The sequence below is a fragment of the Mchenga conophoros genome, linkage group LG5 (genome assembly GCF_057382185.1).
Source record: "Mchenga conophoros isolate Kocher_MC1m ecotype Shallow Benthic linkage group LG5, M_conophoros_male_GT1.1, whole genome shotgun sequence".
Classification (NCBI taxonomy): Eukaryota; Metazoa; Chordata; class Actinopteri; order Cichliformes; family Cichlidae; genus Mchenga; species Mchenga conophoros.
This window is the reverse complement of record NC_140530.1, coordinates 29919498-29947493: the sequence shown is the minus strand read 5'-3', so window position 1 is coordinate 29947493 and position 27996 is coordinate 29919498. Positions and strand designations below refer to the sequence as shown.

General features: G+C 39.6%; 2 protein-coding genes across 4 annotated transcripts; both read right to left on the bottom strand.

The window, feature by feature from the left end:
- Positions 1-141: 141 nt before the first annotated feature.
- Positions 142-27268, bottom strand: cpne1 (copine I). Of its 2 annotated transcripts, none has more exons than XM_085274775.1 (16): positions 27157-27268; positions 9126-9254; positions 8855-9034; positions 7365-7439; positions 7206-7277; positions 6757-6840; positions 6450-6539; positions 6268-6366; positions 6099-6185; positions 5575-5634; positions 5280-5413; positions 5041-5095; positions 4808-4862; positions 4251-4384; positions 3927-4163; positions 142-3259 (listed from the first exon to the last, which is right to left on the bottom strand). In XM_085274775.1, the coding sequence occupies exons 2-16, from the start codon at positions 9252-9254 to the stop codon at positions 3143-3145; spliced, it is 1608 nt and encodes a 535-aa protein (XP_085130901.1). In that variant the 5' UTR covers positions 27157-27268; the 3' UTR covers positions 142-3142. The 2 variants fall into 2 exon arrangements, with proteins under 2 accessions (XP_085130901.1, XP_085130902.1); XM_085274776.1 differs by lacking the exon at positions 27157-27268 and adding an exon at positions 10439-10747.
- rbm12 (RNA binding motif protein 12) lies at positions 17538-27271 on the bottom strand. 2 transcript variants are annotated; one of them, XM_085274774.1, is made up of 3 exons: positions 27157-27268; positions 23597-23663; positions 17538-21320 (listed from the first exon to the last, which is right to left on the bottom strand). In XM_085274774.1, the coding sequence occupies exon 3, from the start codon at positions 21290-21292 to the stop codon at positions 18590-18592; it is 2703 nt and encodes a 900-aa protein (XP_085130900.1). In that variant the 5' UTR covers positions 21293-21320; positions 23597-23663; positions 27157-27268; the 3' UTR covers positions 17538-18589. The 2 variants fall into 2 exon arrangements, with proteins under 2 accessions (XP_085130900.1, XP_085130899.1); XM_085274773.1 differs by lacking the exon at positions 23597-23663 and having other exon boundaries at positions 27157-27271.
- Positions 27272-27996: the final 725 nt, after the last annotated feature.

The following is a 27996-nucleotide window of genomic DNA, read 5'->3' as shown; positions in this document are numbered from 1 at the left end:
TGTTTGTGTGAGAAATCATTCATGCTGAGAGGTAGACTAGCTAAACAGTCGTCCTTCTCTCAGTAAGTAAAGATAAGAAGAAAATGACGTTTTTACAAGAACAGCAGCAGCTCTTCCAATGAAACACAAAAACCACCACGCTTTCCATTTCCCAGTTTTTATTACCATCTTGAGAAAAGCATTCTTCACAGACAGGTTTATTATTGGTTATACTGGTTTAGTTACACAGGTAAGTCGATAGTAGTTAGCCGAACAAGCAGTGGAGCTGCTAGTCACATTATGCTGTGGCTCCACAAACTATTCTAATCACAGCCTGCAGCAGTGTGGGAATACTATGGGAGATGTAGTGCTTTATCATTATTAATACCTAATCTTAAGCTTAATTTGTTGATACTGTGGGTTTGTGAGATGACTGCACCATGTGACCAATCAATATGATCAACAATTGACTCCTAAAATATGTTTTACTAGAACAAAAATAAATTTCAGTATTCAACATGTGAAAACAGAAGTTTCCCTTTCTTTAGAAGCACCAGGTGAGGGTGAAGGTGAAAAACAACCTGTAAGAAAAAAAGCTTTCTACTGAATCTACTAATGTTTGGTACAAAAAAAACCCAAAACAACCAAAATGAAATCACTATTGTTCTGATTTTATTATCTTTTTCTACAACAGTTTAGAATGTTCTGTTTGCAGAAGATTCAAACACTGCAGACCTGTTTCTAAGACTAACCCTAACCCCTTTGCCACAGCAGAAATAAACCAGCAGCTCCCGACCTAAAGGCTTGGCATAGCGCAGATCATGAGATGAAGAAAAGAAATTTAAAGAAAACAAAACACAAACTGACTTTTCGCCCAAATTTTGTCCAATACGTGGAACTTTAAAAAAAATAAATAAAAATTTTGCCGTTGTTAAAAATGTATTTAAATGATACGGATCTTTCTGTTGAACTGATCACAGCTGTTAATACAGTAGTTGTGTGCACTGCTGTGACAATTATAGTCAGTTCTGCAAGGAAAAGGATTTTGGCAAACAGTAAAGCAAAACAAGGGAGATGGTGTTTTAATAAGAATCAGTTTATCCCATTCAGCTGATCTCTGAACTTCTGTGACAAAATTAGCAGAGGATTCACTTCCTGCGAGTCTATCAGGACGCTGTGCAGAAGAGGTGGCTTTCTATCACCCATATTCATGGTGAAATACAGTTTCAATTAAAAATAGATAAAACAACGTGTTTGATCACTTTTGCCTGACCTTTTCCCCTGGAGATCTGATCTCTCAGAGTTTTAATTGAAGAAAATCAAACCAGCACTTTCATGAGACTGAAACAAGAAATCTTGGCTCAAGTTAAAATAAAAATACAATCAATACAGAGTACAAGAAATTGACCTAAAATTAGCTGTGAAAAGCGAACGTTGATGTCACTTTTCTTCTTTTCGTTTGCAAAAGTGATGATGTGACATGAGTAAAAAAAGCTCAATCTTGCCATGAGTTTGGAGGTCAAGACACCGACCACAAAGTCGAGCGTTTCAGTTTAACCAAGCACTTCTTTTTCCCATTTTTCCTCCTTCCTTTCCTGCATTTTCTCTAGCTAATCTTTTAAAAAACAAAAAAGGCACAACATCTAATAATTGTTTAGAAGTCTTTACAGCTGAAGCTGTGGTAACAGTATTTTATAACAAAATTAAATGTGACTATGCTGTAAACATATTTTGACACGTTTTAAATCCCAGCATCCCAGGCTGTAGGAGCCATGTTTATCTTGAGGTTTCTTAAAGTGTCCACAATGCTTGCCGTTTTACGACTTCACTGCGTTTCAGTTACATAAAAGCTTAGTTTGATTATTAATTGCTTACTTCTGCATCTCATGTTTTCCTTGGCATTAATCCTTCAAAGCCTGGACATGTTGCTGTGATATGGAGTTCAAGCTTGAATACAAATTCATGTTTTAAAGTGTTCGTTTGCTTTGGAAACAATTTTTTTCCAACTTCAATAACATCTTATTTGCATAGGATCCAAATAGAGCAGTGATGTCACTGTGCAGCACAGGTGGCCATTTTGGCTCCCAGGATTCATTCAAGTGTGAAAAGTTTTCAGGTTTATTCAAAAAGGCACTTTACTGTCATTGTTCTAAACTTTGTTTGACTTCACTTTGCACATTATGTTTGATACTAATTGCTTTCTTATAAAGCACACATTATATTATCTTTAATGTCCAACCTCGACTCTATTTCAATCAATTGATTGCAGTTGAATTGCAGACGTTCAGATTTACTAGTAACCTGCAAACGTTACTGACATAATGTGCAAAATGGAGCTCTGGGAGCCAAAATGGCAGCATTAACAACCAGCAGCACAAGAGAGCTATACAGAAACATCCAGGCTCAAGTAGCAAGAAAGAAGCTAAACTAAGGCTACACTATAAGGCAGCATTAAAGTCTATAGTAAGGCGGTAGGTGTAAAGCTATATATCATTTGTAATATAATCTTCCAGCAAAGTGCAAGGTATTGGCACATTTAAAAAAAAAAGCTAATCAGAGCAACACACACACAGAGCTGAGGAACCAGGAGCTCCAGTGCCACTCATGTCCACTAGGGGCTGCTGTGATAAAACTACATTTAAACGAATGAGAAAACCCAGACATCTGTGCAGATTTTAGAGATCACATCTCCTCTGTCAGTAACTTTCTTCTTCTGTTAGAATACATGTGGAACAAAAACAAGACACTTTTTCTCCTGTGTGTGTGTGTGTGTGTGTGTGTGTGTGGCTCTTTGTTATTCAAACACATGCTAACAAACACATGTGATCTGCATAGATACTGTGGAAGCAGCAGAAGGAATAAATAATCTGCCATTTCTATTCTAAGATTATCATTCCACCTATAGAAGACAAAGATCTGGAAACAAAGACATTCTTAAATGGAGTAAACAAAACTGGGATGTTTTCCTGTGGCATCCTGATTGGCTAACAGCTGAGTGCTGTTCTGCAATTGGCTAACACATCAGCGTGGTCCTTGAAGAGTGGTCAACTTTGTGGCTGAAGGCCGAGTGGGGGCATGTGGTCTAGCGGTGGGTTGGAATGACATGAGGGTGGGCCTTCGGTTTTGGGGAATGTGAGGGTGGGCTTTAGGGCATGCGGAATGTTTAGGATTTAGCAGCAGCCTGAGATTTTGGTGGATCCAGCCCTCTCGTTTTAAAATAAGAGACCAGCTGATTGGGAACCTCAGCGAGCACAGACTGAGCCAGAGCAGCCTGAGGAGCCTGGAAAAAGAGAGAGACGTTGTTAATGATTTCCTCCAACACCACAGAGTCCATGCACAGAAATGACTTCACCCCCAGAGACAGGTTAACATTTAGAGTATATTATTTTAGACCTGAACAGGTTTTAAATTAAGAAAATATTTTCTGTTGTTGATGCATTTTTGTTTTGTGCCCTCTGAGGAGAGTGGTTGCATGAATTGAATGTAGAGACTTATCATCATTTCTATGAAAGAAATATCCCTTCATCTATAAAAGTACACAGGTAAATCCAGCAGGGTAGTTGGAGGGAGGGGTCAGCCGTCAGTATAAAACAAAACTGGATGAGAAAAGTTGTCATTCTGGAGGAAGATGTAAAAAAATAATGTCCTTGCATTTCATTAAATTCAAGCAAGAATCCACCTAAATTCTGTCTATATTTGCCTATTTAGGCACAGTGACTGCACTGTTTTAGTGGAAAGCATCTAAAAATCTGCTTTGTGCCGTGTCGGCATGAGAAGTAATGTTTCTGTTTATCTTTCAGGTTTTCAGCATAATAGTTGTCATAAAAGTTGGAATAATATTAAATTTATAACTAAAGAATTAAAATATTAAAATGATAGGCCACAGGAATGAGTCCTTTGTAACTGAGCCTGAACTTTCTTTTAGTCTTCTTATGCATCACACTTACATCTGCAAACTGTCTGTACGGCACGAACTGGACAATGTCTCTGGCGACTGATTCTCCAGTTGTTGACCTAAGCACACCGTCATCTCCATCCAGAAGCTCCATGGCCTTAAAGTCAGCTGGTCCTACCCCCACAATAATGATTGACATGGGGAGTCTTGATGCCCGAACGATGGCGTCCCTCGTCTGGTCAAAGTCAGTGATCTCGCCATCAGTGAGGATCAGCAGGACAAAGTATTGCTGCAGAGACAAGAAGATACATGTCAAAGTTAGACTGTGTATTTCAGGCTAATTGTCTTAAGCTTTAGTTGTTATGAGTTCACTCACAGCGGCAGCATTAGCCTGTGCGGCGCCGGCAGCAATGGAGGCAACGTGGTTGATGATGGGGGAGAAGTTTGTTGGTCCAGAGAGCCTGATCTGAGGCAAAACCATCCTGTAGGCTTCAACAATCCCCTGGATGCCTAAGAGTGGCAGCAGCAAAGCAGAAAAACCAAACTTTAAAAAGAAAATCTGTTAACTCTTCCCTCCTTGGATGCCTACTAAGGGTAACCATGTTTCTCCTTTTTGAACTGAGCGGTTTCTGTCACTTTTCAGGTCTGCTTCAGAACAAAATGACTGTGTGTGCATCAGATGTTAGTGAGAGAGATCTCTTCCCATGCAGCTACCTTTGGAAAAACCCATTCTAATGCTCATCAAATCACATCTTTATTGATACATAATAAGATGTTAAAACTCATGACTAAGGGTACAATCTTTTTTTTTTTGTCAAATAACAGCTAAACTATCTTAAATAAAATTTTAATTAATTCTTCCTTCACCTGTTTTTTAAATGGAATAATCTAGTAAATCATATCACTTTTGAGGTACAGTAAATGTGTGTGTACCTTGGCAGTAAGGGTTAGTTGGGTTGAAGTTGAGGGCGAATTCGTGGTGTGCCGCCTGTAGGATCAACAGTAGAACGGTTTAGTAAACCGGACATAACTGATTTAGATCAACGAAATCAAATCAGAAAATTACAAAATAATTTTTACACCTCAGGGAATTAATGATCTCTCACTTCAGAAACAAATAGAAACTAAAGAAACAGGCTTTGTGATTGGTCGGTTAGAGAGCTGACCTGGTAGTCTGGAGGTAATTTGGCTCCAAAACCGAACGCTGGGAAGAGTTTATCGCTGAAAGAGGAAACAAAATAATGACTGTTAGACATAAAGATCAGAAACATTTTCATTTCACCAGAGGTTAGAGTGCAGTCAGGAGAGCAGAACAAGAGCTTAGAAGGCTGCAGAGTTTAGAGTTTAAGGCTCAGGTTGGAGATGTGAAGTTGTTTGGGTGTAGTTTGAGTGAATGAGTACTGACGTGTCATAGTCCTGGACCACGTGGCCCACAGACCACAGAGCAGACAGGTACTGGTTCAGCCCATCTGCACTCATATAGTGGAGAGAGTTGGGTGAGCGAGGATCACCATTAGAGCCAGTGAAGTCAATCCCAACCTAAAGCGTTCACATAAAATTACTGCGTTAGTTTATTAACTTCTTTTTCAACTGCTCAAGTTGATTGATAAGTTGTGATCAGTAGCTGAAAAGTCAAATGACAAAGATAAGCCACCCTTTGAGTTACTGAAATGTGTGCATGTGAGCTGGCGTTGACATACGGTGAAGTTGATCTGGCAGCCACCCATCACATAGTCCAGGAAGGTGTACTGAGTGATCAGCTGCACACAAACAGAGAATCAAACATGTTTCGATGCATGCATCTTTACTAAAGATTCACTTCCGTCACGGCAATAGTCACCAACAAGCCAAGCTGACAGAGCTCTGATTAGCAGTGAACAGTTCAAGAAAACTCAATGAATAGAAACTTCAGCTCAAGAGAGGAGGAATCTGTTCAGTCTGTCTGACAGTGGTTTACACAGTAACTGTAGAGGAAGAGTAGAATTAGTATCCCTAAGCTGAACTTTATGCACATCGTTTTCTCATTTGTTTATTTTTATCTGATATATGTTTTTGATTTACTTGATTTTATAATGTTAATAACCATGTAATGTGTACTTTCTTGGGCAGGTCCCCATTAAACAAAAGTGAGATTTTAACTTTAAAGGAATTCCCATTTAAATAAAGTTGAAAATTTTAAAAAAGTAAACCCCTTGAAGAGAACCCTGTGTCACGTAGTCTTTACCTTGCAGCTCTTGACAGAGACAACTCCAGAGTTCTTGTAGCTCTTCTTCTTCTTCTGTTTCTCGGGATGGATGCAGTCAAATTGCACCTGGAGAACAACACGGCACAGCTCAATAACCTCTCAGCAGCAAACTAAAATACGTCACGTGTCTTATCATCGCTGGACTCACCGGTGAGCCGTGTGCTGTTTTCTGCATATCGGAGACTTTAGTGGTGAAAGAACCAATCAGATCATGAGACCCATCACTGTCGTAATCAGAACAATCCACCTGCAAAGAAGGACAGGATTTAATGGAACAGTTACACATTTGATTGGCTGTCATGAACTGAGGTGGATTCTAATTGGTGGAACCTTCAGAGGTCTTTCAAGGTCGCTGTAGCAGAGAGTCTGCAGAGGGATGGTGAACTTCTTCCAGGTTGGATTCAGATTGTTCTTCACAACCTACAAACAGAAAACACAAATACACAGAAACAGTCCTCATCTCGGTCATCTTCACCATAATTTTCTGTTTGTGCTTTTGTAGTTTTTCCACATGATAAGCTAAGAGTGTTAGATGTTTAAATATTTTGTATTTCAGCAACAAGAAAGAGTTTGAGAAGGATCGTAGCAATTAACAGCCATCTCTCACATGAAATAAGGTGTGTGCATGTGTGTTTACCTCTGTCCTGTGGACCAGCTGCCATTTTCCATCATCTCCCTGTCTAAAAAACTCCAGGAATGGATCAGACTTCCCAAACGTATCCTAAACAAACGGAGGACAGCATGCTGCAATCTCATTTATTGGCGATGCATTTTACTAAGCTGTGAGGGTAGATTAGAAAGCAACACACATACTCTGATATAGCTGCATGTCATCAGTGGCTCAGATATATAAAAGGAAAATTCAGTACACATTACCAAACTCTTTGTAATAAAAATGAGAGTCTAAGAAAAGCTCAAAATTAAAAAAAATACACTTAAATTATGTTTTTAAGCACAAAGGTGAGGAAAAATAAGACCGATGGGGAGTATCAAGAAACACCATCAGCCATTCAGAGCAGCTGTTCATGAGATCAAACCTCAGTGAGTAATAATTAAGAATTAAATAAAGTAGGAAGTAGAAGATACCTTCTTGTCAAGGTTTTTAGCCTCCCACTCCAACTCAATGGCTCTGTTGTCCTTTATCTCCTCTGCTGTGATCTACACACACAGAAACACACACACTTATGTTAAAGTCACAGTCATCATAATCTTGTTTTATTCTCAGTACAGCGATACTCTACATACAGTGATGGTTCCCTTCCCAGCAGGTTTGCCCTTCTTCAGCTGCAGAGGTCTGGTCACAGTTTTGCTGGAAACTATCTGAAACACACAGAGAAGGTAATGTTTGCAGCTTAATCATTGACAGCCAGCTCCCAAACCTGAATTTGCATAACACAGTTTGTCCAGCAGAGGGCAATGTTGACCTCAGAGGAACTTTTTAGTTTCTTGCCTAACAAAAATAAAGTGTTGTTGAACATTTTAATGGATATCAGATTATAATCTTATATCAGCTTGCATGCCTCAAACCAGTAGACTCAACCTGAATCTGTAAGTTTAAAAAAAAAAAAAAAAAAAAAAAAAAACACAACAACAACAACAACAACAACAACAACAACAACAACAAAAACGCCATTTCAGAATTAAAAACAGCCAATCAGCTGCAGCACAGACAGCATAGCTCGTTATGGTTCAATGACACCACTAGAGGGCGCCAGTATTACATTGGAAAACTGCAGAATAATCTGCATTGAATAATCTACACTAGGGGTGTCAAACTCAAATACACAGTGGGCCAAAATTCAAAACTGGAACAAAGTCGCGGGCTAACGTTAATATTTATTGAAATATATTTATTCCTCCAGATATAAGAATGAATCTTTTCTTATGGACTCAAACACGTTTTGCTGAAAAACTGAATATGGAACAAGCAAAGCTTAATACTAAACAATATATATATTAGCTGTATAATACCAGTAGGCCAGCTCTGAGAGTTTGACACCTATGATCTACACATTGTAAGACTGGAACAGCTGATCGTGAATCATTATGTTAGTTAAAAGAAAATTTATTTGCAACAACTTTGCACAATAATTAAAAACCGTGAAACATTTCCTGCATCTCAAATTGTTTATTTCTTGGTCATATTCAGCATATTTTGCATTTCAGCTAGTTTCTGACACGTTGCCAACAAAAGTTTTAATGAAAGTTAATGAGTTACAATTCCACTTTCAATAAAGAAAGTGCATCTACTTATTTCAGTAACTTTATAGTGAAACTTGTGTTAAATGATTGATGTCACATACATTTATGAAAAATGTATAAACTTTATAAAAAGTACCCCACCCTTGCCCACCCACCCCACTAATCTGAGCGACCCCCATCACTCAGGCCGCTCGCAAACACACTATATTCAGACCAAGTCTGTCTTCTTTTGCACTACTCCCAAGCACTTTGCAACTTGTACTCTAATGTGTGCCTTTCTCTTATTTTTGTATATATTTCTCTTTTTTATATATATGTCCATCCTATTGTATACATTTCTCCTGCTTCCTCTTGGGAAACTGGAGAAAGCAACAGACTGAAAGTTACAATTCTAACCTACAACAGTTGGGACACAAAAACAAACAAAAAAATAAGCTTGACTGCATTTTGAAGAGCTGAACCTTAGTCTACTGAAAAATAGATTCTAATAAATCTGGTATTGAAAGTAATAGCTGATCACATTCGGTGTGTACCTGGCCAAGTGTGATCTCCACCCCTCCCAGGTAGTCATCATCACCAAGGTCAGAGCTGGAGTTGTCGATGTCGTAGACACCCAGCTTCAGGTTCTGAACTTTCTCGAAGTGATAATCCAGTCGGAGACGCTGACTGAAGGACGGGCTGGAGTTGTTCTTCAGACGCTCAGTGCGGCCCAACTGACGCAGAGAAACACCAACAGGATTCTCACATTAGAATGAAGTCTGAAGCCAAACAAAGCTCTGTTCTGAAGCGTGACTGTCATATTACCTCAGCCCACTTATCTCCTCCAGTGCTCTCCAGCAGGACACACAGAGGATCAGACTTTGACCCCACATCTTTATCCAGCAGGTTAGCACAGGAGACACTCAGCTCCACCTTGCTGACACAGTCTGCCATCTGAAGGAGGAGCAGAAAAGAAATTAAAATCAGCATATTTCAGAACTTAAGAGTTCAATATCAGCATAGCTTACAGTGACAGCTGTAACGTTAAAATAGTCATTCAAGAGTAGAAATGTGTGTCTTTACAGCAGTTATAGTACCCTGTATCAGAAAAAAACAACTGCAAATAACACCAATGCTTATCCATAAGCACTGAATCACTAGAAACACAAAGCCTCAGGTTACCCAAAGTGGCCACAACAACTCAGCCGCTACAGATCAATATAAACACAACATCTAATCACTATCATACTCTTCTCATCTCCTGCTCCTGTACATTAGTTAAACAAAAACACGTGTTGGTAACAGGATTTTTTTTTTTTTAACCATACTGGGTCTTTGCAAGCAACCACCTGGTCCAGGAAGTGAGTCAGTTACCTCATATAACCTAAGTGCTGTGTCACTTTTGGTCAACTCATTATACATTAATATATACTTTAATCATATTGATTAAAAATAAAAACAAATTATTTTATATTGCAATCCTGATAAGTTTCCTTTTGGTAGCAAGCCAAAACCTCTTTATTGGTATGCCACTCAAAACCGGAAACTTTCAGCAGAGTTCCCTAAGATGTCCCCAAATGAAACAGCAGCTCAAAAACACCACAAATGCAATCACTCTTTAACCACAAACAGCTGCAGAATTTAAATGAAGTTTGGCAAGATCTCAGTTTTGTGTTCTGCAACTTCCTGCACCACAGAGTCATAAAACAGCCCAAATGTAAGACAGCATATCTCTGATGACCGTATTCATTTATCTTTTCCACATTCAAAAGAGGCCACCGGTCTCAGACATTCAAACAGAGGAAATGTGGCGGTATCGTCTTTATCAGCAGCCATAAAGTCAGCCAGGCTCTTCTATAACAACTCATGTGACATATTCGCACCATCTGCCACCTGATATGCCGTTTTCATTACAAACTAAATCAACAAAAGGAGCAGAAGCAGGTAAAGGCACCACCCGCACGAACTTGAGGAGTAGCAGCCCCTTAAAGGCAACATCAGCATGAGATTGAATGGAGATTTGACTTGACCTGTAAAACCAGTTACACCAGCACAATTCTCCAACACACGAAGTTCACACACTCTCGCACAAGCACACATTTAAAGAGAATTATGCCATCATAAATGCTAAAAATCACCTTATTGGATCCGTTATATTTTATCCCCTTCAAACAGGAATAAAAACCAAGGGCGGTGTACAGCCACTCCCACAACCCGCGAACGGAAACTACTCCCTGTTTTTTCTGTTAAACACACTAAAGAGCTCACTAAACGTTATCTGACCAGTTTATCAGGATTTCTAGTAAAATACACGCCACACAATACAAGCCTTGAGTAACTGAGACGAAAATAACTCCGTTTGTCGTTGCTCGAAAGCCTTCGATGTCACGGGAGGGTGGTGGCCAGGCTAACTATTCTCTGATTGAACATGCGGTTGCGTACTCGACTCCTGATTGGCCAAAACAACCGTCAGTAACGCCCTCTGATCCCGAACAAGAGTACGGTGACGTTACTACCTTTCACATGTCCTGTAGACTCCTTCACAATAAAAGCTCAATAACGCCAAACGCAATCAATCCTCCCACTCATTTAACTTTCCAATCACACTACAGCCGACCAGGTATAATGCACATTGTTGAGTAATTAATAATTATATTAGTAGTAATGTTGGTACAGAGACAAGAACAACAGAAAAGAAATCATACCACCTCGTTTAAACCTTAGCATAGCCTGAAGATATTATTATTACACCCGCCTCGGAATTAAGCTGCTGCAGCAAACGGGGAAACTATTCCAAAGATTACTGCACCAACAACAAACCAAAGCTGATAACCCCAAACACAACGATGACAGGACAGAGAGAAAAACGTCCAGAGTCCCTGAGATCTTGCATAATTAAAGCTTTACTTCCAAACACAAGCACAACAAGACTTAAAGATATGGTAAGGATTAAAGCATATCCCAGTGCAATAATGCAAAAATGTTTAACAGTGTTACACACTTTAACACAATTCATAATCCTTGAGGATTATAAATCGTACAAGTAATTTATAAATGATCATGACTGCATCCCATCAGAGATAATATTCAGTCCATCTAATTTTAGTTTAAATTATCATGGCTGAACAATCCATCCTAATATGTGTATTGTTTTTGCTAAAGTCCAGCATGTTTACGAGGGTGGTAATATTGCTACAGAGATGTAGCAATATTTGGAGATTTATGTATGCATTTCCAATTGAAGATTTATTTTTTCCAAATTTCACTTCAAAACTGACCTAATAGAAAATTTTTTATTAATATCTATTTAAAGCTTTCAACCTCATTTTTATGTCCTCCAAAGTAGAATTCCCGTTGCTCTTTTGTAACGAAGCTATAAGAAAGATAATGTGTGTTGGGGGAGGGTGCTATTGTTTTTGTTTTTTTCTTCATCTGACTTGATGTTTGAGGGAAAAAAGATCATGTGCTTTAAGACTTAAACGTTTTAGTGCTTTTATATTGAAGATCACATACTTGGGCCGGAAGTGCTATTGCAGCTGCAGTTAAATGAATGAATGATGAAGCAGATGTACTGTGGTGATCAGAAGAAGAGACCAAATAGACTGAACAACAGTCAGAGCAGAGAGGAAACAGAACAAACTGCACACAGCATGAGTCACCCTCCCCACAGAGAACAATATGGTTTCATTTTATTCATCCTTCGCAGTAGAACCACAGTGCAGTCTGAAAAGCAACACAGAAACACACCAGGAAAAGCACAAACAGATAAATGCAGTACGGAGGGAGAGAGGGTAGGGGAGAGTATTGTTGTTTTATTTACCGTGCAGATCTCACATGCATAAACAAACAGAGCTCCTGCTTCAGTGATTCTCATTCTGTAAGGATCTCTTTCCCTGAAAACTACTCACACCCTTTTCTTAAAAATAAAAATAAATAAAAATCTTTGGGACTTAATTGTGAGGAAATATGTTGAAAGTAGCATACTCCATGGTTTGAGTAAGATGCAGCCTCAAAAAAGAGCTGGAATAAGTTTGCACCCAATCCATGCTATAATAATGTAACAGGAACCTTAAGCTAAACATTATACATTAAACATTATATTATTCTTCTTTAGCCCTAATTTTATGTTATGCTCATCAAAAATAAATAACCCTGAAACTCACGCCAACTGTCTAAGTTGGAAAAGCATATGCACTTGCTAAGTTTATCATGACCTCATGCAAGACCAAAAAAGTTGAGAAAAAACAGCATCTGCAAGAACCCACAGGGCTCAGATTACCCCTTTTCCTCCATATCTATCTGTATATCTATCTAGATATAGATAGATATCAGTTTTAACATTACCTTAGTGTACTTAGGTGTTAATTTAGCTTCATGTACATTTATTATATTGTTAGACTCACTGCATGATTCTATACAATAAAAATGTTGTTTCTTTGTTTTGTTCATATTTGGGTCATTAATTTGCATTTCTGTAAAATCCATATGATGAAAGACTTACTAATTAACAAATACTAATATTTCAACATTATTATTATTAAAGTTGAAGCAGCAAGGAATCTAGAAGTGGCATTAAGAAAATGCTCAAACTTTGTAGGCATATGTAAGTGTTTCATATGCCTTAAAAAGAAAAAAATAATACGTGATCAGTCCAGTCAATAATCTTTCGCACAATTTCCTCCATTTCCACAAGTGGACTCCTCCCCATTCTTTATACACCACTTCTCATTCAAGGATAAAGAAGGTAGTATATCGTTTTCTACTTAATTATAATATATATATATTTTAAATTACTTATTTGTTCATCCAACATCACTAGGTCAGGTTGCCTACCTACAATTATTTTGTGAATTTTGCATTTACTTAGCTGCATGTGTTTACATTTTTTTAAATTATTTTATGTTGTAAAACTATTGTATATTTGGGTTAATGTTACTAGTCATTTATTTTCAACTGATTTTCAAATCATTACCAAAATAATGCTAAATAGGCGGCAACTTTATCAGAAAATGCCAGTCTTCCAATCTCCGCCATCTAATACCGCTATATATTATATAAATTGCATATAAAAACCCATCTACCAGTTGCTAACTATGAACAACAGGTAAAATATTCTGTAATGTCTATACATGACCATCTATATATTGCCGTGGCTCAATTTGCATTCCAACGCATACATCTACCTTCTACACCATCTATAGGCCTCCAACAGGTAACTGTTACTAATAGAATACCATTCACAGAGCACTATTTGCCATCTAGACAATGCTATCTGCAGAGCACCATCATCTAACAATCACATTCAATCCACATCTATCATGTGTTGGTTACTGGCCAGAAGCCTCTGGCATCAGCAATACCCTTTACCTTTTACAACCAACCACAGTTTACATAGCCCACCTTCTGCACCATCTATTGCAAGGGTGTTGAACTCCAGGCCTCGAGTGCCAGTGTCCTGCAGGTTTTCGATGTCACCCTGTTTCAACACACCTGATTCAAATGATAAGTTCATTACCAGGCTTCTGGAGCACTTCGAGACATGTTAGGGAGGTAATTTAGCCATTAAAATCAGCTGTGATGGATCAAGGACACATTTAAAACCTGCACCGACCCTGGAGTTGGACACCTGTAATCTATTGGCTACCAACAATCACTTACTAACCACAGACTACCTTTGACAGTATACTATCTACCTTTGACAGAATATTGTCAACCAGCACTTACTTTCTGTCCACAGGCAACCATCTACATTTGTACTGTACCAAAAATCAAACACTATGTTATTATACACATTCCTCTATCTACCATTGACATAGCATATTCTATAGAACGGCATCCACCTTAAAAAGCCATCAAAAGTTAACCATTTTCAGCCATTTAACAACAACCACTTTCTATCCATAAGTCACTATATTGGCTACCATTTGTAAGCCGTTGTTCCATCCACAGGCTACTACTATCCAAAACAATATAATCTAGAGGGCACCATCAACCCTATATAATCATCAACAGCTTACCAAAAGCTTGCCAAAACACTACCATTTACCTGAAATCATGTTCTATTCTTCCTCCGTTACATAGTAAGTACTATATAGACTTCTATCCACGGGGCATTGCTAGGCATGATTTACCTTCTATAGGTACCCTTTTAGAAAGCTATTACATACCATACACTTCCTATAACTTAAAGTCTAAATGCTACCAGCTACCTTCCAGTGCTCTTATGATCAAAAGGTTACCATATATAGGCTACTATCCACCAAAAATTACTTCCTATCCACATGCTACCTTGTACTAGTTGCCATCTACAAATGAAATGCTACATAGGCTACCATCCACAAACTACTATTCACCACTTAACTGCCAGCCTTTACCTTTGAATCAATTCAGTTTTAGTCATATAGTGTTTTATTTATGCAAGTGTAAATTTATTGATATCACAACAGATGTTTCCTCAAGGAGTTTTATGTTGTAAAACAATAATACAAAGAAAACTCCTATGAGCAAGCCCTTGCCAAGAGAGAGAAGAAAAACAATTTTAACAGGAAGAAACCTTCAGCAGAACCAGGGTCAGGTTTGCAGATGGCTGCCACTCCCTGAGCCTGTGCCTATAAAATCTTAAAAGAGCTCAATCTACCACAAGTTATCTACAGCTTGACATCCATAGGTTTAACTCGCCTACAGACTACCATTTACAGGCTACAAAAAACCCCTCTACTACCTTCCAAGGAGTTTATACAGGCTAGGAGCCATCTAATAGCTACCATCGCTCATAAGTATGTATCGCCTTCCAAACATTGGGCAATTTAGACAATCTAGTGATTCAAGGCTGTAGGCCTGCCACCTGCTCCATTTTTTTGAATCATTGAACAATTATGGCCTTGAAAACTAATCTAGGATTAATGATATTGGTGCTCTACAGGCAGCACCAGCACTTTTCAGGGTATTGTTGATAAACTATTTGAAATTCCTCATGTGCTTTAAATTTCACTCACCTGCAAGATCTGCCTTCTGGATGTCTATTTATCAGGAGGGTGGAAAGCAGCTGAATGATTGACAGCTCAGTAGCAGTCACGCTGGGATAATTTTTACCCCTGCCTCACACTCACCCACCAAAACACAGGTACTGCACAGACATGCATCCTTTGCAGACCAATTGTCAGAAAAAAAATTTTTCTCTTTAATTTGCACTGCATTTTCTCTTCACTCCACACACCAGCTTCACAACAAAGACAGTCATCTTTCCCAGCAACCATTTTTTAAAGACAGTGCTTCAGTTCTTTATTACAGCCTGCTTATCTCCCACAGTTTCACACAAAGTTCAGCAATGCATGCACATATTGTTGAACGCTGTTGTACCTGCTTGGAGGTTAACCATATCCAGATAGCAGACGACTCCTCTTCAGACAAAACTACCTCCACTGATGCTCTCCACTACCTCTACTCAGTACAACAGAGTTTATAATACATCCAAAAGCTTTATTTTAAGTTTGCAGCAAATAAAAAATAAATAAAGCACATCGACAAAAAGGAGAGCAGCTGAGGTGTCAAATCAAAACTTTGACGATTTGGTTGAAAACTGTCCTGTAATTTGGGATAAATGATCTTCCACAAATTGGTTTGAATTTGCTCAGAGAAGAGTTCAGTGAACAACAAAGGCTGTCATAGAATATCATAAACCTCTTGTTCATATATGACTAGTGTTTGTTTTACCCTGTCAGCTATTATTTAACTCTTGGTTTCAGGATGAATTTAATTATGAGCTCTATTTTGTGTGGAGAATTAGACAACATGAATACTGCTGAGGCACAAAGGTTTAGTGAAGTTCTGCCTTCATGTCCCATCATATTTCTAAGGGAAGCCTAAATTTTCACAAAAAGCTACAGCTATTTTCTGCAGCTACAATGTACACACAATGTGCTTTAGTTCTATAACTGTGCAAGAATGCATAGGCTCTTCATAAACAATTCCACTAAGAAAGCATTTAACTAAATTCCTAACAAACAACAAAAAAAACAGCTGAAAGTGTAGTAGTAGTAACTGTAGCGCAATTCACCTGTAACATGCTAGACAGTGCTCCAGAGGTTTGTTGCTAAACAATCATTTTAAAAACGCCAATGAAAATTTTCTTGGGAGTCAGCTTCCCTTTTAGCATCACAGCAGAAGTGGTTAAAAATAGTTTTCAACCAAGTATTCTAGGGACTGGAAAAAAACCCCATTGTGTACTTAACTCAGTTACTGGGTCTTTGCTGTCATAGTAGTGGTAGTTTCATGTAGGGTTGGGCGATATATCAAATATACTATACTATGTATGATGACTTTTTCCACATACAATAGTTAAAATGGCCTTAACATAACCATCTAGTATAAATTACTTATTTTGCATGCAATTCCCCCCGCAGCCAACCCACCTGGCCGGGGGGGGGGGGGGGGGGGGGGGTAGGGAGTATATTACCAGACTGGGAAAAACATGGTGACAGCAGGAGTTTCAGACAAGCAAGGGAATGAGACTCGCTAGCTAAACAATGCTGTAATTCGCAAAACATGCCATAGAGCTATTACCGTAAAAGGTAACTGTGAGACCTGCGACTGTTCTTGGTCAGTCGTTTTTATACTCACTATCTAGACCTTTGTTTCTGTAATTTGAGGTCATCAAATGTTTTATTTTACAACTTTTATAGTTATAAGCACAAAAGAGCACCTTTTTTGTTTTATTTTGTTTCAGGAATTCTTGATGTCCTTTTTTTGTTGCTATGATCTTGTTTTGTTAAAAGTCTAGTGTTAACCACAGAAAGAGATTTACTGTGACAGTATAGTCAAACCTCTGTGTGCAACTGATGGTTAAAAAAATGTTTAAACTAAAGCATTTCAATTGATTCAGTCATCTTATTCTGACTGTTTCAAACAGCAAAACTTTCACGTCAGCCTTTTTAAATTGTGCCTTTGTTTTTTTTTACATTGTCTTCCAACTCCAGAGAAAATAAAACCATTACATGTACGCCTCCTCCCCCCAAACACAAAATCTCTCTACTGTGTAAAAGAGAACGGATAACTATATAGGTTCAAGTTCTTTCCCATAATAACGCCTATTCATATTGAGTTGAAGATGTCGATATTAAAGGTCACCTGTATTGGAAACAAGTCCAAACGAGTCTTCCATTCCGCTTCTACAAAAATAACTCATATTCAGTCAATTTCCATCATCAGACAGTGAAGAGCAGTCAGAAAGAGCTCATCGCAGGTGAGGAACATCCTTTTATTAGCTAAAGTAAAGAGGACTCCACATCATATAGGGTTATACGTTCATACAAGTTTTTCACACTGACAATAGAGAGAAACAAACATAAGCTTAAAGAAGAAAATATCCAAAACAATTATGAAACAACAAAAAGCTACCAAACTAAAAACACTACAGACTTCATCTTAGCGCTCTACAATCCAAACATCTACTGAGCAAGTGCTGTGGAAAAAGGGTGGCATTGTTCAAACACAGCGAGATGATAAAAAATGTGAAAAATTAAAGAAGTTCAGCAGCCCCTTTTTACAAAATAAAACTGAAGTCAGCAATCTGTCCATCCCACACACTCCACGTATCAACAGAGGACTGTTGCAACACAGATTTGAGACAACATTTACTATAGCAAGTGTCTTTCTTTTACAATGGCCACAAAACTTCAAGTCAGTAATACGTTTTCCACAGCAAAGGGGCATGTCAACATTTCACCAAAGCAACATTTGATCATTGCAACATAGCTTTTTTAAAATCATGATTTCACCACAGCAACAAGGAATGTGGAGAATTACAGCAACAGAGCATGTTAATATCGAACCACAGCAGCGCAGCATATTTAAGCATATACAGCAATATTAGCATAGCAAAAAAACAACAAAAAAGACACACAGAAAAACCTAAAACAGTTGAGTGTGTTCGCTGCATCATGAGTTGACATGATTTGGAAATAAGCTGTGATGTCATTAACAGCTTGAAAACAAAAGGACCAAAATCCTCCCATCATCATCATAAGCATCATCATCATTACAATCACAGCAATATTAATCATGATACTGTGCTATCAAAGTCAGTGGAGGAGCTGCAGAAAAGAGCAAAGTCATAGTTTTCTACTGCACAGACTGCAGGGGATCTGGCTTACCTGCCAATATCTACACAAAGGGACAGTCACAGCACAGGGCAAGGTCTGAACTGTGTCCAAAATCTGGTATGGTTTAGGCTGGCTTTGTTTCAACTTGACTTAATCCAGGTAATTTTAACTACAGTCAGTGTAGGGGCTTTAACCAAGGCTTATCTTGACCTTGCGTGCTCCAATAGGTCGATCATTGAGGTCCATAACTGCAGCAGTGGCCTCCTCGTGGCTCTGAAAGGCCACCATGGCCTCTCCAGTTGGCAGGCCTTTCTCATTAAACTGTAAGCAGACTGAGCCAGGCAGCACCTGGTAACCGTAAAAGAAATCCATGATTTCATCCACTGTCACGGTGAATGGCATGTTCTGCAGCTTTACAATTGTTGGGCCAGCAGCGCCACGCTGACTGCTAGGATTATTGGATCCTGCGGGGGCTGGCTGGTTGCGGAGACCCTCTGCCCCTGGAGTGAACACTGGCTGTGCACTCACCACTCCACCACCTGGACGCCCCTGGTTGTTGTTGGCCCCTCCCCCTCGGTTCTGTCCTCCCACACCTCCTTTTCTGTTGGCATTGTCAAAGGGTACCAAGCCTCTCAGCCCATCCTGGCTGAATGGACCCCCTCCTGCAGCTCCACTACGAAAGCCAGGTGGCTCCAAGATTGGCGCTCCAGGAAGGCCTGCAACTAGTGGGGGAGCCACGCCCAAATTAACATCTCCCAATCCCGCAGCCAGTGGTGGGAGAGGAGGAGGGCCTGCTAGCCCATTTCCTGGAGCTGAAAATGGAGTCACAAATGGGGGGCTGTTGAGGTTCCCCATAGTGTTTCTGAGAAAGTTAAACTCCTCACCACTAATCCCAGCAAATGGATTGATTTGGGGTTGCTGGGGAATTGTTTGGGCTTGTTGGTGGTGGTTTTGGTTCTGCTGGTTCTGGTTGCGTTGGCCCCTCTTATTTTGGGGTGGAGGATTTCTTTCAATTTCTTTCATCTGATCAAAGGTCACAAGATGGACAAAGGCATCCCGTCCATTGAGCTTTTGACGGTGCAGTCTTTCAGCTTTGCGAGCATCTTCTTCAGTTCGCAGTTGGAAGATGGCTTGTCCTAAACCGTTGCCATGGCTATCTGTCAGGACCTTCAGGGTGTCCTCATAGATGCCCACACCCTCCAGAAAGGCTCGAACATCCTTCTTGGAGATGTTGTAAGGTATGTTGGTAATGTGGGCGCAATTTCTGGGCGTTTTTAAGCCATCCTGGTTCTTGCCATCACCCTGTGCTGCTTCACGCTTGCGGATGGCATCAATCTTTTCTAGCATTCCCTTACGGCTGATTGGGTGAACCTGAATAAACCGGCTGCCCATATACTGCATGTGAGCACCTAGAGCTCCCTTGTAGTCCTGTTCCGATTTGAATTCGAGAAATCCCTCTCCTGTGGCTCGTCCATTGGGGCCATAGGCAATGTAGATACTGTCTTCTACAATGTCCAAATTCTTAAAGAACTCCTTAATCTGTTTTTTGTCTGCCTCATAAGGAAGGCCCTTTAGGTACACACAGAACTCCTGTCGGTGGGGAGATCGCGACCTTGCTCGTTGATCTCTGCCTCCTGCCTCTACATTACCACGGCGGTGCTGCAGATCTTGTGACTCATTACTGCTATTTGATTTGCTGCTGTTGTGAGGAGCATGGCCTGCCAACCCATCATTGAGGCTGGCCCACTGACGCTCTGAGCCAGGGGTGATCTCAATGAATCTTTGGCCCATCATGCCACCTCCACGCTTCACTGCTTCAAAGCTCTCCTGGGGTGAGAAGAACTTGACCATAGCTCTACCAGTTGGCCGCCCCTGTCCATCCCTCATCAGGCGAACAGCATCAAACCCCAGACCCCGAAAAAATTCCCTGACTTCCACCTCTGAGCATGAAAATGGGAGGTTTTGCAGCAGAACAAACAACTCATCAGGATTGCCAGCTCCTCCCCCAGTGGCTACGGCAGCAGCCGCCTTCATGTGGGCTTGAAGGCCAAGTGAAGCCAGAGGAGAAAGAGGGTTAAACAACATATGGTTGGGTGTCCCAAGAGGAAGGCCCGAGCCTAGTCCAGCTGGGGGAGGTAGGGAAGGGTTGAAGGGAGGTAGAGAGGACATGTGCGGAAGGTGTGACATAGGAGGCACTGGAGGTCCTTGGGACAGTGGCGAAACAGTAGGAACAGGAGGAAGGGAGGAGACTGGAGGAGGAATTGGTATAGTAGGGAGTGTGGGCATAGGAGGCATGGAAGGCATGCTGGGAAGTGGAGGGATGGGTGGGGGTCCTGCATTAAGAGATGCCAGTGCTGTGGTGATTGTGGGAGCAGAACTGTAGCTGTTGGGGAAGCTGGGCACCACGCTGGCCAAGCTGGTTGCAGCTTTGTTATTTGGTGGCTCCTGAGATGAGCTTGCTGCCGTCACTGCAGTCGGGGTGTTACCAAAACCCTGATTTCCATGGCTACCGCTTCTCCCCCCTGCCCCAGACTGTACTGTGGGTATAGGGGCAGCACTTGCTTGACGACTGGCATTTCCTGCTGTAGGTGCAGCAATCTCCACAGCCCCTGCCCCAGCCTCAAATCTCCGGCGACTGAGTTCAATCATATTCTGCATTTCTGTCTTGCTGCTAAGCAACAGCGACACTTTGGAGCCCTTAATGGACCCACCTGTTCGCATCATGCCCAGCCGTGCGTCCTCATCTGTGGCGAAGACGATGAAAGCCTCACCATGTTCACCCCCCACGATGTGCACTCCCCCATCAGGAATGGTGAGGCCAGAGAAGAAGTGCCTGATGTCCATGGTGCCAGCCACTATGGGCAGACCCTGCAGTCTGATGACTACCGCCATACTGACTGCTAAACAACAGCCCTAAAACCTGGGGAGAAAGCAACACTACCATCAGATGAAGAGCAGAGAGAGGGTGACCAATCGTTTCCAGATTTTTTTTTCTAGTAAACTTGGATAGGAGTCTCTTTTGCATAGCCAGCAGTGCTTACAATTTTAAGCGCTTCATAATAACAAGTTCTCAATCTTGCACTCCTTTTTGTCTTGCCATCTGGAAACCAAAGGTTTTTTGGAAGGGGTTTGGGGAATAGAGGTAAGAATTTTAAAAATTTGCACAAAACTGTCAACTAAAACAGTCTCTCTGAACCACTTAATAGGTTAGCTAAACTTTCATTTTGATAATTAAGCAATCCTGCCCAACATATTTTACTAGACCACAAAACAATCTTAAGCTTTAAACATAGCTTTAGTATTGAATAACTGACAAGTGTTAAAAACAGTGCATAGCAAGAACAAAGAAATTGTGCTTAAAGAACAGCAAGAATTTCAGGCAGGCTTAAAGACAGGGGGAAAAAAACAATCCAGATAAAGTTGACGCTGTGATGATATGTGGTATATTCTCTCCTAAATTGTCATGAATTGCAAATATATAACATTTAAAAATTCTGAAAAATTTTTTTACATGCCAAAAATGAGACTCATTTGTCATCTGTGATATCTTTTTGTCCTTCTAAACCATGCATGCACCTGGCCAGGTCAAATTCTAATCCTCAGTAAAGCTTATCTGGTTTGTAAAGACAAGTAGCACAGCTTTTGTTTCATTCAACAAGCATTTTCAGGTATCAACATACCTTCAATGTGAATTGTGTGCACAAAAAGAAAACTTTAACACAACTTGTTTTACTTTCAATACTAGATTGCATAAAAGCATCTGAAGTCCAGGGTTTCCGCCAGTGTTTGAGTATCAAGCATTAAGATGGTTGCATTTTCAGGTCGTGTTTATTTAAATTTTATTTAATTATGAGCTAAAATTATGACTGTTAGTTAAACACTAGCTACCGTATCTTGTACGCCTTCTGTTTTTAAACATTTGTCAACAAATTTTTTTTTTTAAAGTGTAGCATTCACACCAAATGTGAAGCAAAGTTTTGACAAAAGTCTATGCAAGTTCATGCGGGTAATGGAAATTAAGGCAAATCCATGTGTATTCATCTTTCTCTCTATTCTCCCAGAGACTAGCGTCTTCTGACATCACCAACATTTAGAAAGTGAGGACCAGTTTAATGCTGGTGTTAGTGGATTGAAGGAGCTGTATGGTCGAACAGGAAAAAAACTAAAAAGCTTGGAGAAAAGTGAGCAAATTTGAAGATGTTCTTGTGAACATTTAGAAATGATGGCAGCACTGCAGTGATTTTTCTCCTACTGGCCATTATGGCCAAACATTTGTGGATTCCATAAAACTACTCAGCAAGTGTACTGGCGCAAGGTGAGACTTTTTTTTTTCATGTTTGGTGCGAACACTCTTAAAACAAATAAAACAAACATACTAAAATAAAATGGACTGAAGTAGCAAAATGTTTAATACCATTTCACCTTTATTTTTCAACTAATATCTGCCCAATTACATTCGCTAATTATAGCAGGCAAAAATCATCCATCGCTGTATACAAGATTAACTGTGATTCAGTGCACTGTAGGTCTGTGCCATATCATATTGTCCATGACAATACTGATATAACATTTTAAGTGACATAAAAAAGTCATTATCCAATATCACTGCTATAGCAATACTATGTTTTTATGAACCCTACCCAACCTATCTGAAATGGGAGTTTCTTTAGCAGCCTCCAAAGAAGCACAACATTCAGCATTTTTTTGTCTATATCATGATTAAAATATTGTGATACAATTTTGAGGCTATATTCCCCCCCCCCGCCCTCCTGCTGGTGTAGCCTATTGTACTTGATCTTCATGTGTACCTAGTATTCATTACTTTGGTTGAATAGTGCCATGTTAATACTTCCTCCTCCTTTTTCTGCTTTTTCTGGCCTTAGGTACATTTAGTAAGGCCACTAAGTTATGACGGAAACCCAGTGAAGCCCAAAGAGGGAATTTTTAAATGTTTTAATTTTTGTTTAAGATGAAACGGATGATGAAGTGTCATTCAACCCAGTTTGTCTAAGGTTTATCAAGGCCTTGAGTCTTTGCAGTGGTACTCTGGAATATTGAGCCCTAATAAACTGGCTGCAACAATAAGGTTCATTAAGTTGTCTATCATGCAGTACAGCGATATTGCTTGTTTATTCAACTATGGAATCATTCGTGCAACAGTAATCCTTTATAAATCTCATGCAACTTCCAACTCACCAATGCAACTAAGCTGTGTGTATAGTTTCACTGTAACAGACAGAGGTTTTCTGCAGGATACTGAAACCTGGTGAAAAGGTCAAAGAAACAAGCATTCCTGTTTTTAAAAACATCATCAATGAATTCAGCCTTTCACAGAAAAGAATGGTACGTTGAGCCATTTTCAAGAAGGTTTTGACAGGATGTGCTTTATCAGTTTCAAGTATTTGCACTCACTCAGTTAAAAAAAAATGCTGAATATTGCACAAGTAGTATGTGGTGGAAGAGTTTAGCCCTACAACTAAAAGCTGGTCTTATCACGGAAAAGCACACGAAAATTGTTCTATAAGCTCCATGGACACTAAAACTGGAAATCTTTTCCAACAACAGATCATCATAATGAGACAGCAAAAAGAAAAACTACTGCCAGAAGCAAAGAAGAACTCCAGTCCAAAGTTCAACCTCATCATGACTAAGACTAGCAGTGCCCACAACATATCACACTAAACTAAAACATTTAGGCTTCGTAAACCAACAACATGATGACTTCAGCTACGAAAAAATGTAATTATCAACAAATAGATAATAACAATATCTGAAAACATTCAGCAATGCCCACCAAACGTCAAAGCAACAACCCAAAAAACCAACCGATCTGGCAAACAGGTCGAAGGCAACATCACAGTGTTGACCAAATCCAGCAGACAACACTTCAGCATCTGGCTTTAAAAGAGCACAACAAGCGGAACAAACCAAACCAGCAAATATGCAACACATCGTCAGCAATTAACACAAATCATTGGGACAACTATTACAGAAGTAACAACAGTAACTTATCAATTACAGCAACATTTTCAACATTTTGTCAAAAGCAAATTTAGATATATGTAAACCAGAGCAACATAAGCATCACGTCAACCAGAGCAACATTAGCATCATATCAACCGGAGCAACATTAGCTTTAAGTAAACCAAAGTAATATCAGCAACTAATTACCAGCACAGCACCAAAGACAGCAGCTGAGCAGAGGAGAAAGTACAAAGCAATGAGTTGCAGAGGAACATGTTTGTATGCCAGGATACTACCCACAACTCAACACACCCACCAAAATCAGTCTGGACATTAACATTAGCATTATCAGCGTCAGCAGTGTACCCACTGCTTTTTTAAACTAGATTTTAAACAATTTCATTCAAGACATCCACTACCAACATCAACAGCAGCAAGAGGATAAAACACAGCAGAAGAGGAAACAGCAACAAACAAATACTGTCAAAGAATCGAGTAACCAGAAGCAAGTTTAAACATTCAGCTTGTATTAACACAACAGAGACACAGTGAAGCTGATAAATCACACAAAGAAAACCAGAAACTGATTTTTAAGAAAGAAACTTCAGAATCAAAAGGAAAAACACACTGTCTTAATTTGTTGGTTCAAAGCTGGAACGCATAACTGGCTGTCAAATCCATCAATCAAAGAGTGGAATTGAAGATGAAAAAAGTAAGACCATAATCTACCAAAGAACAAGAATGAGGAACTCTCCATTCACAACATTCAGCATGTAGATCAAGTCTCAGATGGGACAATGAGACTGCCTCTGGGATGAAGCCCAGAGCACACCTGAGCCCTCCTTTTTCAGAAATGTCTGATAAAGAAAAATCTCTGGCACAGAGCTCCACTGGCCTGCGCAATGCACACTGAGCCAACAGAACAAAATTAGAAACCACTAATACTGGAGAAACTGATAAATATTCCTGTTTGCTGTGTTCAGCATCCAACAGACCAACTGGGGAGTCATTCACAAACTCAACTAAAGCCCCTTTCAGACATGCACCTTTGATGTGAATGTTTAGAAGCACTGATATACAAGTCTCATGTTTGATTAATAGTGTACATGAAAGGCCATACGAAGGGATGCACCAATATATTTGGCCAAATTGACTCATTAATCTTACATACTGCTGTGTGAGGATTAGTTATGATAGTCATATATTCAAAATGTCACAAATTATACATTTATGAAAAAAAAAATTCCTTGTTATTACAATTGTCTGTTATATTTTAACATGCAACTCTGCTCCTCACTTATTTCCCAAGAAGGCATCACAGCAGATAATTTGGCAGACATTTACACCGAATACCCATCCTGATAAAACTCTCCCTTTTATCCAGGCTCGGGACCAAAACCATGTTTGTGTCTCTTCCCAGTCTGAGACACTTAAGTAAAAATGTTAGCTACTACAACTTGAAGTGGAAAAAAAATCCAGTGCAAACTTTTTCAGGTAAAGTTGGCAAAGCAAAACTACCTGCAGAGATCTGGGACTTAAGTAGTTTTCCTTATTGAATGCTATTTCTGACTGAAGTTTTCATCCCTGTTGTTAACCTATTTGCAAATAAGATGATTTACCAGTTGCTGTGGTGTCACATTGGTTAAAGAAAGTGTGAAACAGTGCTGTCACAACTGTCCACAATTCATTATAATGGATAGAGAATCAAACCATTCCAATGCGTTTACTTATGTTTTCTAATAAATACTTCTAAAAAATACCTATTTCTATAATTTAAAAATTATAAAAACAATGCAAATAAACAAAAACATTGGTGCATCCCTGGTAATGAGTGTGAAAAAGACATAACTTTAGAGTCAGTCTTACACTTTAAGCTGTTCTTTATGTTGACAACCTAAATCTTGACTATGCACTTACCTGTAGGAATTACATAAAAACAACAGGCGCATCATCGTCATAAATTCAGGCTATACAAAAATATGTAGCATTGGCCTATGTTGCATATATTAAATCATGATATTAACGCTACAGTGTAACGGCATGTATACTGTATACTACATATTTTAGAAGCTCTCTCTCGGTTCTATCATGACTGAATTAAATCATGATGATCACAGGGGAGAGCTGGGATTGCATATTTCATATCTGAAAAGGGCTGATGTTCATAAACCAAGACCACACATCAGTTAACAGCTATCAGAAACGTCCCCACATGGTCTCCATGACTACTCAGCCTCATCTTGAACAACATCCTCTCTGACAACATCGCGGCTCAACGCTTAACGTCATTACCCAAAGCCGGGGTTTACTGGTTTCTACTATGCAGTGACGGACGGCGTTGTATCGTAGCAAATATCGTTCAAAACCTTCCTCCATGCCCATCACTCCACTCAATAAATACACGACAAGAACACGAACTGACGCTCAGTGAAAAATAGAAAAATGTATATATCTGCTTGCGGCTACGGTTAAGACACCGTTTTACACAAAGTCTGCTTACACTTTTTCTTATGCTAACAGTCATTACGCTTAACAGGCATTCATAGTCTACGTGGAGTTTATACAGTCGTAGCTAACTATCAAATTTTCAGCAGATAAGAGTGAATGTAGATTATACCGCTTAGCTTCCTAGCAGGCTAATGCTCATTAGCGACCTAGCTGACTGGGGTGGTTGCTTTGTATGTGTGCGTGTCTGTGTGTGAAGTGCAGCGGAACAACGAGCAGGCTGCGTGCTTTCATCGGCTCCCGCTGTGATTTCGTCTTTTAGCGAGCAGCCGCGGATGTGTTCTTACCGAGAAATTTGTCAACAAACACACTGAGGTTTAACTCATGAACGCGGGTCTTTTCTTCTCCCTTCTGCAAGCTGCTGCTACGACTGCACGAAATGTCGGCACAAACACCGCGATGACAGGCGTGATGACGCGAGAACACGCAGCTGGGGATATCCTGATTGAGCGACATCGCCACCTGTCGACTGGGGGAATTAAGTAGTTTAGTAGACCTTGCCTTATCTATCCCACTGCACCTTTAATCACTCTTCTTGACAACTTAAGTTGTTTTTGTAGATTATAAAATTACGAATATTTTATAATATACTATACAATTACTATATTATTATATACATTTTTTGTTGGGTAAAAACAGGGGTTGTACAGTTCTAGCAAATGTGAAAGTTATTATTTGGTAAGAATATCTTTATTTTTCAGAGATAAATTCATATATTCGTATGGTATATTTCGGTGTTTACTGGAGGCAAAATGGGAAGACATGAGTGGTGCAAGACTTTTGCAAAGATTATACATACATACAGGGGCCTAAGATGTAACTGTGCAATGTTTGGTTGCTAAACTCCTGATTGCATAAGAGTCTGTGGACAGACAGATTTGGAGTTTTACAGTCACAGACATTCGTGGTGTTTAACTGAAATTTTATCTGCTACATAAAAAAAAGACAATTTCTGATCTCCAGGGCAAAGAAGATCCATCTTATTTTATCTTATAATGGAATGGTCAAACTACCTCAGGTTGAACTCTCTGCGACCCGTGGAGCAATGTGAAAAACGCATTCAGACATCATCAAAACTGTTTTGAGAATCTGAGTTGAAAAAACAATAAACACAAATGAAATACATC

Bases quoted from the DNA above. Each gene is read 5' to 3' on its own strand.
- rbm12 (XM_085274773.1), bottom strand. From the start codon at position 21,292: ATGGCGGTAGTCATCAGACTGCAGGGTCTGCCCATAGTGGCTGGCACC.
- cpne1 (XM_085274775.1), bottom strand. From the start codon at position 9,254: ATGGCAGACTGTGTCAGCAAGGTGGAGCTGAGTGTCTCCTGTGCTAAC. The intron at 5,635-6,098 runs GTAAAGACTACG...GTTTGTGTGCAG, and splicing joins TCTCTGTCAAGAGCTGCAAG to CTGATCACTCAGTACACCTT. The intron at 5,096-5,279 runs GTCAGTACTCAT...TTCCTCTTTCAG, and splicing joins GTGGTCCAGGACTATGACAC to CGATAAACTCTTCCCAGCGT.